Genomic DNA, 13,524 nt, shown 5'->3' on the forward strand with positions numbered 1-13,524 from the left:
TTTTTTTTAATATTTGTTACTTATCCCCACTTTTTTCATGCAGCGATCCAGTTACATGCATAGTAAAGTAACAGATTTGGCACAGAGGTACACAAATGTACGTATTACACAGTGGCGCATGACGACGATCTGGGGTGGTGCAAGCTTGTTGACAATGTACTTGCGCAGCATGCAAGATTTGCTACAAATGACTGATTGGCCCTGGGACTTTTTCATTAACTTGAGTGCCACTGACTATCCCACCAGGTGAGTACTTATTACTCAATGAAGCCATCTGAAAAATTGCTAGTATGCGTATGTGTGACTCCTTCTTTTCTTAATTTTCTTTTCCCAGGACTAATAATGAACTGATACAGTTCCTGTCTAAATACAGAGAGAAGAATTTTTTGAAGTCTCATGGTCGTGACAATGCTAGGTATGTGGGAAAGTGGGCATCATCTCAAGTGTGTCAAACTCAGTTGGGCAGAGGCAAAATAATCCCATTCACTCAGTCATTTTTATACATGAAAAATTCAAAAAAGGATTTTTTTATTTATTTATTTTAATTTCTTTGTCCGCTTCTCCATAGAATTGGCTCCATTAACCAGGCCTCACAGGGCACTTCTGCAAAAGGATAGAGCCTTGGTGAACTTTTTCCTCGTGGCTCCGCTTTTTTGCAGAAGTATTTCAAGAGGTGCGGAAATGCTTCTTTTTTCTGGCTTCTTGGAGTACATCCGTAGAATGGCGGAACATTAACGTGTGCTCCAGGGTCAGCCTGGCATAGCTTTACCCTTTTACAGAAGGCCTTGTTAATGGAGCTGATACCGGGGAGAAGCAGACAAAGACAGAAGAAAAAGAGGAAAAGAAGTACATCTGCAGAAAAGGAGACAGCGAGATGGAAGCAGTCGGCAGAGAAGTTAGGGAGACGTTGTGAGGGTGAGTGACAACAAATATTGTTTCAGAATGGAAAAAGCCCTTTGAATTTCATCTGAACCAAAGGCAAACAAAATTTGTTGTCCAATAGCAAATGGACCAAAAGCAAAAACAAAAATGTCTAAAAGGTTTTTGGTCCGTTTGCACAAGTCTAATGAACACAATCAGAATGCTTAAATACAATGCATATTGTTTAGCCATGTCTTGTACAATAGGTCTGGAGACTAGACTAGTAGTGATGTCCGGATCATGAACGAATCGTTCATTTGATCCGGTTCTTTTTAGTGATCCGGATGAATCGGTTCACTAGACTGAACGATTCATTTGTAGCGGTTCAGTCTGTGAATCATGCAGCTGTAACCTGATCCTAGAGCTGTGAGTCATCTGCAGAGCACTCAGACACAGACTCTGGGGTCAGGTTACAGCTCATTAATTCACACAGGAACGATGACTCAGAGTCAGAGAGTCGTTCAAAGAGTCGAATGATCCGAAGATTCAAATGATTTGAATCTTACAAGGATCCGAATCTTACAGAGATTCGAATCATTAAGAGAATATTACTGATACCATACTTTTATAAATAAATACATTAATAATGTTCACACTGCCCCCAGGATTTAGATTCCCCTGAGTTTGCCCCCCTTTACCTATAAGTGCACCTACAGTTAACTTTATTAAATTAATTAAATTAACCCTCAGTCATCAGCATAAAATTAACCCTTATACCCCATCAACCATAACTGCCCCTGAAATTAACCGTAAAGATCCCATTAACCATAACGGCCCCTGAAATTAACCCTAAAGACCCCATTAACCATAACGGCCCCTGAAATTAACCCTAAATACTCCATTAACCATAACTGCCCCTAAATTAATTGCATGTACTCCAGATAAATTACCAAATAAATTGGTATGGTTGATGGGGTCTTTAGTGTTAATTTGGGGGCAGTTATGCTTAATGGGGTGTTTAGGGATAATTTAGGGGCAGCTATGCTTAATGGGGTCTTTAGTGTTAATTTAGGGGCAGTTATGCTTAATGAGGTGTTTAGGGTTAATTTGGGGGCAGTTATGCTTAATGGGGTCTTTAGTGTTAATTTAGGGGCATTTATGCTTAATGAGGTGTTTAGGGTTAATTTGGGGGCGGTTATGCTTAATGGGGTGTTTAGGGTTAATTTGGGGGCAGTTATGGTTAATGGGGTGTTAAGGGTTAATTTTAGGGGCAGTCATGGTTGATGGGGTGTTTAGGGTTAATTTAATGGTGAGGGTTAATTTAATTAATTTAATAAAGTTAGCTTAAGGTGCAGTTGCAGGTAAAGGGGAATGTAAATCCTGGGGGCAGTGATTATTAATGTATTATTTATAACAGTATGGTGACATTCTCTTAATGATTAGAATGCCAATGAAGGCAGAGAGTCGTTCAAAGATCCGGATCTTACAGTGATCCGGATCCCTGTAAGATTCGGATCTTACAGGGATCCGAATCTTACAGGGATCCGAATCTTACAGGGATCCGGATCACTGTAAGATCCGGATCTTTGAACGACTCTCTGCCTTCATTGACATCACTGGAGGCAGGGGGGAGGATTCATAATGAAAGGGGCGGGGCCAATCGTTAGTGTGCCTGCACGGAGTTACTGGAAAACAGTAACTCCGTGCAGGCACACTGAGTGATCTGAAGATCCGGATCATGAATCGGATCATTTCAGTGAACGAATCGAAATGATCCGATTCACTTTAATGATCCGAACTTCCCATCACTATAGACTAGCATAGTGTTCTCCCACATGACGATGCAAAAAAAACAGAATGTTGCAGAATCTTGTAATACCTTTTTTATTGGACTAACAGTATTTAAAATAATAGACAAGCTTTCGGGAGTCCTCCCTTTATCAAGTCAAAAGCATTTCTGACCAAAAAACACAGTTTAAAACTAAAACGGGTTAAAACAACAAGGTAGAGAATTTGCAGATGAAAAACTAAGAGGGTCGTTAATAGTAAATAGTGGCATATACTGCACAGATAAGGCTAGGGGGGGGAGCAGGGGTAAGCATGTAGGAGAGAGAGAAGAAGAAGAAGAAAAAAAAGGCACAGGTTATAGGAATTTTGATAGTGTGCTAAGAAGCTCAAATCCACATTAAGTCCTCTGTTTTTACAATCATAACAATGTATCATTTTGGCTTCAAATGTCTTTCTTTCTTGGGTGTTTTTGAAATGACTTCTCAGTGTTTTGGAGTGACCTGTTTGGGTAAAAGTTTGCAAAAGTTTTCTTCATCATGATGGTTGATGGAGTATCTGTGCAGATTATTGCTTTTATTAAGTTGCTGGCAGGTTTCACAGATGTAACACCCTATAGTACATTTGGTGCATTGAATCATGTATACAACATTTTGTGAAGTGCATGAGTATGATCCTTTAATATTGTATGTCTTGTTGCTGGTACAGATGTGTTGGCAAAGTTTGCATCTAGCTTTGTTGCATTGTTTGCTTCCATTATCTGTGTGTGTTGTTTCAGTATGTAGTTTGCTACTCACCAGCTTTTGTTTGAGATTAGCTGGTTGTCTGAAGGCCAAGATGGGGGGTTCAGGGAAAATTTCTTTTAACACCTCATCCTCTGCTAGCATTGGCTGCAGATCCTTGATGATTTTTCGGGTTTCTTCGACGGCAGGATTGTATGTGGCTACTAAAGGTATGCGTGAGGATGTTTGTCTGTGTATTGTAACAGGTGTTCACGTGGTGTTTGTAGAGCAGAGTTAATTTTCTTATTGATGATCCTAGGTTTGTATCCCTTTTGTTTGAGTGTCTCAGACAGTGTTTTTAGATGCATGTCTGTCATCAGTGTTGGAGCAGATGCTGTGGTACCTGGTGGCTTGGCTATGGATGATGCCTTGCTTTGTGTGGGATGGATGGAAGCTGGATTTGTGCAGGTAGTTGGATCGGTCTGTGGGTTTTCTGTATAGGGATGTATGTAGTGTGTCCTTGTTTATTGTGACAGTTGTATCCAAGAAGTTTACACTTTCTGTGGAGAAGTCCATTTTGAGTTTGATAGATGGGTGAAATGTATTAAATGCATTATAGAACTTTCTGAGGTTTTCTTTTCCGTCCGTCCAGACAATGAAAATATCATCAATGTAACGATAATATTTGTAGGGTTTGTGAAGTTGTGTTTCTAAGAATCGTTGTTCCAGGTCAGCCATAAATAAGTATATGCCACTATTTACTATTTACGACCCTCTTAGTTTTTTGTCTGCAAATTCTCTACCTTGTTGTTTTAACCCCTGTATCAGAACATGTACTGGTTAGTTTTAAACTGTTTTTTCACTTGCTTGGTCAGAAATTCTTTTGACTTGATAAAGGGAGGACTCCCGAAAGCTTGTCTATTACCGTATTTGCTCGATTATAAGACGACCCTGATTATAAGACGACCCCCCAAAATCTGAATATTAACTTAGGAAAAAAAGAAAAAGCCTGAATATAAGACGACCCTAAAGGAAAAAAGTTTTACCAGTAAATGTTAATTCATGTAAACTATTTTTTGTTTTTATTTCCTTGTATTTTCCAACCTGTCCCCCAGTTACACACATCTGCCCCCAGGCTTGCCACACCAATATGGCACTGTGGCCCATGATATGCCTTTTAACCCTCTATATGCCACTGTGCCCCATGGTATGCCTTTTGACCCCCTATGTGCCACTCTGCCTCCAGAAATGCCTTATACCCCTATATGCCATTCTGCCCCATAATATGCCTTTTAACCCCCTAAGTGCCAGAGTGGCATATAGGGGTATAAGGCATTCCAGAAATGTCCTATGCCCCCATTTAACACACACGCGCACACACACACTTACCGGTGCTTCCAATTTCCTGCTGTATTGCCGGGGCAGCGGGTTGACGTCTCCTTCCGCTGCAGTCGGAAGGAGGTGGAGTTGGCAGCGGGGGTTTGTCTGCGTCCGTCGCGCATACCTTCCCCGGCTGTCAGAGATCAGTCTGATCTCTGACAGTCGGGGAAGGTATCCGCGACGGACGCAGACAAACCCCCGCTGCTAGCCACACCTCCTTCCGGCTGCAGCGGACGTTGTCTACGCGGATCGCGTAGACATCAACCTGCTGCCCCGGCAATACAGCAGGAAGCACCGGTAAGTGTGTGTGGGGGGGCGGGGGATCTGGATCTTAGTCTCATAATCAGACCTCTATTTGAGGTCTGATTAGAAGACGAGGGTATTTTTCAGAGCATTTGCTCTGAAAAAAACCTCGTCTTATAATCGAGCAAATACGGTATTACAAGATTCTGCAACATTCTGTTTTTTTGCATTCTTATACACTGGACTAATACGGCTACCCCAAACCCACATGAGGAAAAACTCTTATGGGATGATGTAAAAAAAAAAAAAAATAGTGCCATGTTACTGGTGCAGACTTTTTTTCCTCAGTCTACATAGAGTTAAAGCAACATGTTCTAAGAATAGTACATATTGTTATGTGTTATCAGCATGTCCTACTCTTTCATAGTTAAAGTGCTACGGTTTCTTTACAGGTATGGTTTTGCCCCTTAGATGGCTGCAGCTGAGATGTGCTTTTTATAGTTGACAATAAAGTAAATCAAGCATTTTGTTACTTTTACACTATTGTTGTTTGTAAGTATGGTCTCTGTCTCAGGTTTATTAAGAAACAAGGATTGGACCGCCTTTTCCATGAGTGTGACTCTCACATGTGGCGTCTCGGAGAAAGACTTATTCCAGAGGGCATTGTGGTGGATGGTGGATCAGACTGGTTTGCTCTGACACGCAATTTCGTAGAATATGTTACTTATACGGAGGATATCCTGGTGTCAGACTTGAAACGCTTCTACAAATACACATTGCTGCCGGCTGAGGTTGAGCATAACATGTAACTTTAAGGCTTTTTCCCAAATCCTTTTTCTTTTTAAAAAACCCTCCACTGTTCATCCCGATACCTTCATTTTATTGTCCCTTTCTCTCACCTTTTTTTCTTTCTTTCTAGTCCTTTTTTCATACAGTCTTGGAGAACAGCCCTGCTTGTGATACACTTGTCGATAACAACCTGAGAGTGACAAACTGGAACAGAAAACTGGGATGCAGGTGTCAGTACAAACATATTGTGGATTGGTGTGGCTGCTCTCCAAATGACTTCAAACCACAAGACATTGTGCGCCTACAGGTACCCTGACAATAATCATTGCTGCTCTTTTATAACATTTATAATCCACCTCCAGTAGCCTTCTGCTAGTCATTTATAAAGAGCACAGGTTTAATTGGTTGTTTCCCTTTTTATGAGGAGCTAGATGGGTGCTTTGATTTAACCTCTCTGTGAGTAGAAAACCTGCCTCTGTAAGAAGCCACAAGAGTCTCTCTTGATGCTGTGATGCAACCTTCTGTCTTGCACTGTCATAAAAGTTGTGGGCGGACTAAAGAGAAGTGCCAACAAGTTGTAGTTTAATAGATGGGAAGAACTGATTTTCTCAGATGTTTTGAGCCCTATTATTTTACTGTCCCTAGCAGTATGCAAAAGAGGCTTCTCGTGACTCTGTTAGGGCAGAAAAAAATGTTTCCTTACCCCCCTGCAGGGGGGATGAAGTAGACTGAAGCCTGGCTAGCATCGCTTACATGTGCACTGTAGCTTGGCCAGCATGGTGGTGTGGTAGCAGCGGTTAGGCCTTTGTTTCCACATATTGGCTGCCTGCTTGCTCCTTGGATCTGAGCACTGGTCAGAGACTGACAAGCAGTCTTCTATTCTCCTCTGGCAAATCTGTCTTTGTCAGAAGCCTCACAAGTTCTCTTTAAACATGCAAGATTTCTGTCAAGGGAGGAAAGCGAAGGCAACAACAGGCATTTATGTAGCACTTTTCTCCCAGTGGGACACAAAAGCGCTTTACAGGGTTAAACATATGTTAACTTAATGTAGTTACATAATTGGTCATTAATTTGAAGTAAAGTGAATTAGCTGAATGATTGGGAGAAAAGATGAGTTTTAAGTATTTTTTTCTTTTTAAAGTCTCTAAAGATGGGGCTTCCCTGACTGAATGTGGCAGTGAGTGTAGGAGCAGCATGCCAGAATGCACTGGAGCCCGGTTTTGTGCGCACTCTGGGCACTGACAGAAGAGATAAATGTGTAGATCGAAGGGGCAAGTTGGGATGTAGGGTGATACTTCTTTCAAGTAACAGAGGCCCTAGTTTTTTAGTCAAATCTCAGTTTATTTCCATAATGCAGAAGATATGCAGACATAGGAATAAAATACAATGCATCGTGTAGTACAGCACATATGGACAAGTACAATGAGAACAGGCAAAAAATGGTAATCCTTGTAACAGAGCAGTGTACTAAATGTTGATTCACATATGACAGGTAAGTATATACATAGCACTATAGAGTTACAACCACCAGCATCAAAAATCCCACTTAAGTTTGAAGATGAGGAAATGTCCGGAGGTGCAAAAGGCTAATGCAGAGAAACAAAAACATAAAGTACAACATGAACAGAAATTGCTGCTACGTCAAAGCCGTCAGCCGATACATAACCCAACAGATGAACCTGAGGGCAAGGGGCCCGGAGCGACGAGAGGAGAAGGAGGGCAACGGATGAGGTATAGGAGGGGAGTGTCGTATGCGTGCGGCGGTCTCTACAATAACCTGCCAGGTAAGTTCAACGAGTCCGGGAGGCTCAGGGGTCGGGTTGATAAGAGGTCGAGAAGACGTGTCGAGGATATAAATAGCGTCCAAAGTAACTATTTAACCACACACGAGACCTATTGAAAAAAGAAGTGGTGAGATTGCTTCTAAAAAAACCTTCATTAGACAGAATGCATGCCAAACTTTAGGCCTGAAGTGTGTGTTCCAGGATTAGGCCTGTCACCATCTCTAAGAATTCTTCTATGAATCCCTTCCCATCACCAGAAGGCCTTTATATTATTAGGATCCTGAACCTTTTCGCTATGGAAATACTGGCAGCTTTGCATTCAAAGTGTTTTGGTGTATTACTTGATAGTGGCCTAGAATGTAATTCCTCCTCCCTTGCATTTGGTTCTAGAATAATGGTGCATTGAATAATTGCTTGGCACAGCTGCTTACAAGATGGAGCATGCATTTTCAACCAGCCACGTTTCAGTAATGCAATCAAGATCTTGTTTTGTCTTGTTCCTTATTGATTTCGCATTACATAGGACAGCTCTCTAAGGCGAGCTCAGGGAGGACAGAAACCTCCCGTTGAGTAGAAGGACAAAAGCTTGCTTGATCTTTATTTTCAGTATGAATACAGACATATGTGAAAACGGGGCCTCACGATCCTTCTGACTTTTTGGGTTTTTAAGCAGGAGGTGTCAGGGATGGCTTGTGGTGGCCAAGGGTTCATAGTGACGTCGCTTTTTGATCCTTCAACGTCGGCTCTTCCTATTGTGAAGCAGAATTCACCAAGCGTTTGATTGTTCACCCACTAATAGGGAACGTTAGCTGGGATTAGACCGCTGTGAGACAGGTTAGGTTTACACTACTGATGATGTGTTGTCGCAATAGTAATCTTGCTCAGTGCTCCTCCCGCAGGTTCAGACATTTGGTTTATGTGCTTGGCTGAGGAGCCAATGGGGCAAAGCTACTATCTGTGGGGTTATGAATGAACGCCTCTAAATCGGAATCCCCCCCTAAACATGACAATACCGCGGAGCCTCGGTTGGCCCAGGATAGCTGGCCAGTGGGCAGAGCCGTTCGCCTCGGGACCGGAGTGCGGACAGAAGGGGTCCGTCTCTCTCCTGTAGCGCACTGCACGTTCGTGGGGAACCCGGTGCTAAATAAATCGAAGACAATCTGATTGTGGGTCAGGGTTTTGTGCGTAGCAGAGCAGCTACCTCGCTGCGATCTATTGAAAGTCATCCTTTGAGCCAAGCTTTTGTGTGTTTGTTTGTTTTTTTTTAAACAAAAAAAAGAAAGACAGCTCTGACAGGGCACTTGAATGCACGTCACATGACTCTGCTCCATTCCTTCTTCCCCTGGGGTCAGAGCAAGAGAAGTTGCTCACACAGCAACACAGAGAGAAGCAGCAGGGCCCCTGCAGAAGCCTGCGAGTGAGAGATATGCAGTTCAGATAAGGGGGTGGGGGAGGATGTATGAGCAAGTATGCGTGATTAAGGGAATGAATGAGTGTGTGTGTGATAGCATGGATGTGTAAGTTGGGGGGGTAGCATGGCATAGGGAGCCTGTAATCACACTCCTATCATGCCCAGGTTCTAGAATGTACTGGCTGCCTGGGCATGATATGAGTGTGATTGCTGTGTTTCTTTTGTGCAATACTGTTTTTCTTTACTCTTTTCCTGTGCAGAGGTTACTCATGTTTGCTAATTGTAACACATTACTGTATTTTTTCCAATGACACTGTTAAAGCTTCCTGTTGTATTTTACATATTTCAGCAACTCTCCAGGCCTACTTTTTTTGCACGGAAGTTTGAGTCATCAGTAAACCAGGATGTTTTGGATGTTTTGGATGCTCATCTGTTTGGGGAACCTCCTCCTGGGACTCCTGGCCTAAAAGCATACTGGGAAAATGTGTACAGCAGCGTGGAAGGACTTGAAGGCATTAGTGATGTTATTATTACTGCATACTTATCATTCACACGTTTAGCATTGCATGAATTACAGGATCCTAAACAAGAACAGAGGTGGACCGCATGCAAGTAAGGAAAAAGAGTAAAGTTGTGCTCTTGAGCTTACGCTGTACAAATGACATTTTGAAATATAATCAACCCTAAAGACTGTGGCTATATTAAATAGTATATTGAGTGCAGGAAGAGAATGTTAGATGAATCTGCATTATCTACAGGCCATTAATGGATTTTCAAACAGAAATCTAAAATTATCCTTTCCTAACTCCTATATTGTGTTGGTATATAATATAAAGAAACGTTATGGTGATCATGTGTTTTTAACTTCCCACAGATTCTTTGCGTCGGGTTTCCCATCCAGTGCAGAAATGTATTTTTATGATGACCACTTCCAAGGTTACCTTATCATGCAAAAGATGGAGAGTGGAGAAACACTTGAGATCTGGATGATGCCACAAGGCACTTTAATATTGGCAGAGCAGCATGGAGCAACCAGTCGTATACAAAATGTGGAGGTTTGTAGGTACAGTCTTTACCTCATAGAAACATAGAAAGTGACGACAGATAAGAACCATTTGGCCATCCAGTCTGCCCAAACTCTGAATACTTTCCTTAGTCCCTGGCCTTATCTTATATCTAGCTTAGCCTTATGCCTATCCAATGCTTGCTTAAATCTCTTTACTGTATTAACATCTACCTCTTCTGCTGGAAGGCTATTCCATGCATCCACTACCCTTTCAGTGAAGTAATATTTCCTGATGTTACCTTTAAACCTTATAAATGTTTCTATCATATCCCCCACTGTCACATCTTTCTTCCAGGCTATATATGTTAAGATCATTTAACCTTTCCGGGTAAGTTTTATCCTGAAATCCACGAACCATTTTAGTAGCCCTTCTCTGAACCTTCTCCAACACATCTATATCCTTCTGGAGATATGGTCTCCGGTACTGTACACAATACCCCAAGTGTGGTCTCACGAGGAACATGAACCCTGTTGCAAATTTTTGTGTCGTCGGCAAAAAGACATACCTTACCATCAAAACCTTCTGCAATATCGCTAATAAAAATATCAAAGATAATGGGCCCAAGTACAGATACCTGAGGCAGTAGCGTACCTAGGGGGGGGCGGTCCGCACCGGGTGCCGCTCATCAGGGGGGTGCCAACTTGCCGGCACCCCTCCAGAGACGGACAGTAATGTCCGCCGCTGGAGGAGAAGGCTCGCAAGGGAGCGGTATCGGAGGTCTTTAACAGACCTCCGGCTCCCTTGAGTGATTTTGAGGTCTGTTAAAGACCTCCAATACCGCTCCCTCGCGATCCACGCGGCAACTGCTGCTGTGCGCCGGGGTTTGTTGTCAGATCCCGGCGCACAACACTGAAGCCGCACCCACTGCCGTCCGTGCCCTCTGACCCGGAAGAAGACAGAAGAAGAGGAGCGAAGAAGACAGAAGAAGAGGAGCGAAAAGGAGCTGACTGCTGTAAGAAGAAAAGAGGAAAGGTAGGATTGGATTGGTATGTGTGGAATCTGTTGATTGGTAAATGTGTGAGAGTGATGGGTGTTATGCTGTACCATTTCCAATGTCTTTTTCATTATATAATTATGCTCTAAAGTACATCATAACTCCCATCACTCTATACTGTTCCATACAGTGGCAGAGCTGGGAGACAGAGGCCTTGCACCCCCACCACAGGACTCCTGAAAGGTGAGTGAACTTCAAAGGGGGGAGAGGGTAGATAGGGAGACGGGGGGGATAGGGGGTAGATAGGGCAGAAGGGGGTGAGAATGGGTAGATAGGGAGAAAGGAGGGTAGCAAGAATATTGAAATAAAGAGTCAGAATGAGAGAGCGAAAATGAATGGATTAATGTGTGGATGAATTGTTTGAATGAGTGAGAATTAATGAATTTGTGAGAATGCATCAATGAATATGTGTAAATAATTGTGAGAATAAATGATTGTGTGAATGAATTGTGTGAATGAAAGTGAGTGACTGTAAAAGTGTTTGTGTTAATCATAGGTGTATAGTTGATTTGTCAAAAAGGCAAAGATTGTATAAGCAGGGTGTTTATGGGACAAAAATGGCACAGGCAGGGTGTTTATGGGACAAAGATGGCACAGGTAGCGTGTTCATGGGACAAAGATGGCGTACACTCGGCTGTTTGGGGGCAAAGATGGCATGTCCTATGTGTGTGTAATTTGGGTGCTGGTCAGGTTCTATGTGGGCAATGTGGACGCTGTTTTTTTGGAGGGTTATTAAAGAAAGCACTATTATATGTTCAGTAAATGTTATTTATACGTATTTAATTTACTTAAGTTATTTTATTTTTTTTTTCAGATTTCTTGTTGTTTACAGTTGACATACAGTTTACAAATTGGTGCAATAAATATTCTTAACATAATTTTGTAGATGTCTTTACATTTGGTGGGGGGGTGCCACTTACAGGATCCGCCCCGGGTGGCAAATACTCTAGGTACGCCCCTGACCTGAGGTACCCCACTGGTAACAAGACCTTGCTCCGAATATACTCCATTGACTACAACTCTCTGTTTTGTGTGACAGCGTCAAAAGCCTTACTGAAATCCAGATGCGCACTGTTTATTGCACCACCTTGATCATTTACTTTAGTCACCCAACCAAAAAAATTAATAAGATTAGTTTGGCATGATCTTCCCGAGGTAAACCCATGTTGTTTTTGATCTTGAAACCCATGTGACTTCAGGTGTTCAACAATGCTTTTCCATTAATTTCCCTGCTACAGATGTAAGACTTACGGGCCTGTAGTTGATCGACTCCTCCCTACCGCCTTTTTTGTGAATGGGCACAACATTCGCTAATTTACAATCCTCTGGGACGACTCCTGTTAACAATGACTTGTTAAATAAATCCGTTAATGGTTTTGCTAGTATACCACCAAGCTCTTTTAATGACTTGGGGTGTATCCCATCAGGCCCCATAAACTTATTTGTCTTTACCTTAGACAACTGAAGTAGAACCTCCGCCTTGTATGAAATGACAGTCTTTTTTTTCCTGGCATACAGTGGCAGTACCAGTGGGTAATGTTCTTTCCTAGGGACAAGTAGAATCTAAAGAGAGTAAAGAGTTAAATTGCCCAGAGCCCCTCCTCCTTACCCATAAAACCCGGGACCTCTCGAAGAGAATCAGTTCTTTTCTTGTCCCTTTCAGGGACGGACAGGTTCGAAGAGGAGATTGGGCTCCAGTGGATGCGGCCCGCTCTTCAAATTTCCGAGAGCTGAAGGCTGTTCTTCAGGCACTCCTGGCCTTCAGGCCCTTCATAGAGGGGCAGGCGGTAAAGATCCAATCGGACAACGCATCGGCCGTCGCCTATGTCAACAAACAAGGTGGGACGCGGATACGGAGTCTTCAGATTCTGTGTGCAGTGATTATGGAATGGGCCCAACTTCATTTGTCGGATATTTCGGCGACTCATATCAGAGGCCGCTACAATTTAATCGCAGACGATTTAAGCAGGTCAAAATGGTCTCAGACGGAGTGGTCCTTGACCCCAGAAACATTCTGCACGTTGGTGGCACGTTTCGGTCTTCCGGAAGTGGATTTGATGGCGACTCGTCTAAACCGCAAGGTTCCGGTGTTCGCGTCTCTCAACAGATGGGATTCGCCGCATGTCCTGGACGGTCTGTCCATGGTGTGGAATTTCCGGTTGGCCTACGTCTTCCCGCCGGTGGCTCTGATTCCTCGCGTGCTGCAGAAGATTCGTTTCGACAAGGCCAGGGTTTTGGCCATCCTTCCGTACTGGCCCAACAGGAGTTGGTTTGTCCTCCTCAGGCAGTTGACCGTCTCCTATTGGGAACTGCCGATTTCGTCCCAGCTTCTGGAGAACGTCGTCCTTCCGGATCTTCTTCAGGTCTTCCGTCTGACAGCCTGGCTGTTGCAAGGCTGATTTTGAGTTACCAGGGTCTGGACGAAGATATGTCTAATTTTCTTCTGTCTTCAGTCAGGTCTTCTACTTCCAGAATTTATTTGCGGGTG

General features: G+C 43.0%; 1 protein-coding gene across 1 annotated transcript in view; it reads left to right on the top strand.

The window, feature by feature from the left end:
• LOC149281547 (xylosyltransferase 2-like) overlaps positions 1-13,524 on the top strand; it is a 31,054-nt gene that overhangs the window by 9,286 nt on the left and 8,244 nt on the right. The window contains exons 4-9 of the mRNA XM_089499130.1: positions 44-246; positions 335-415; positions 5,566-5,782; positions 5,911-6,087; positions 9,325-9,587; positions 9,850-10,030. Coding sequence (XP_089355256.1) covers positions 44-246; positions 335-415; positions 5,566-5,782; positions 5,911-6,087; positions 9,325-9,587; positions 9,850-10,030 — 1,122 coding nt within the window. The remainder of the gene's footprint in view (positions 1-43; positions 247-334; positions 416-5,565; positions 5,783-5,910; positions 6,088-9,324; positions 9,588-9,849; positions 10,031-13,524) is intronic.

Source organism: Sceloporus occidentalis, unplaced genomic scaffold, assembly GCF_023333645.1.
Source record: "Sceloporus occidentalis isolate IW3139 unplaced genomic scaffold, rSceOcc1.0.p SCAF_130, whole genome shotgun sequence".
Lineage (NCBI taxonomy): Eukaryota > Metazoa > Chordata > Lepidosauria > Squamata > Phrynosomatidae > Sceloporus > Sceloporus occidentalis.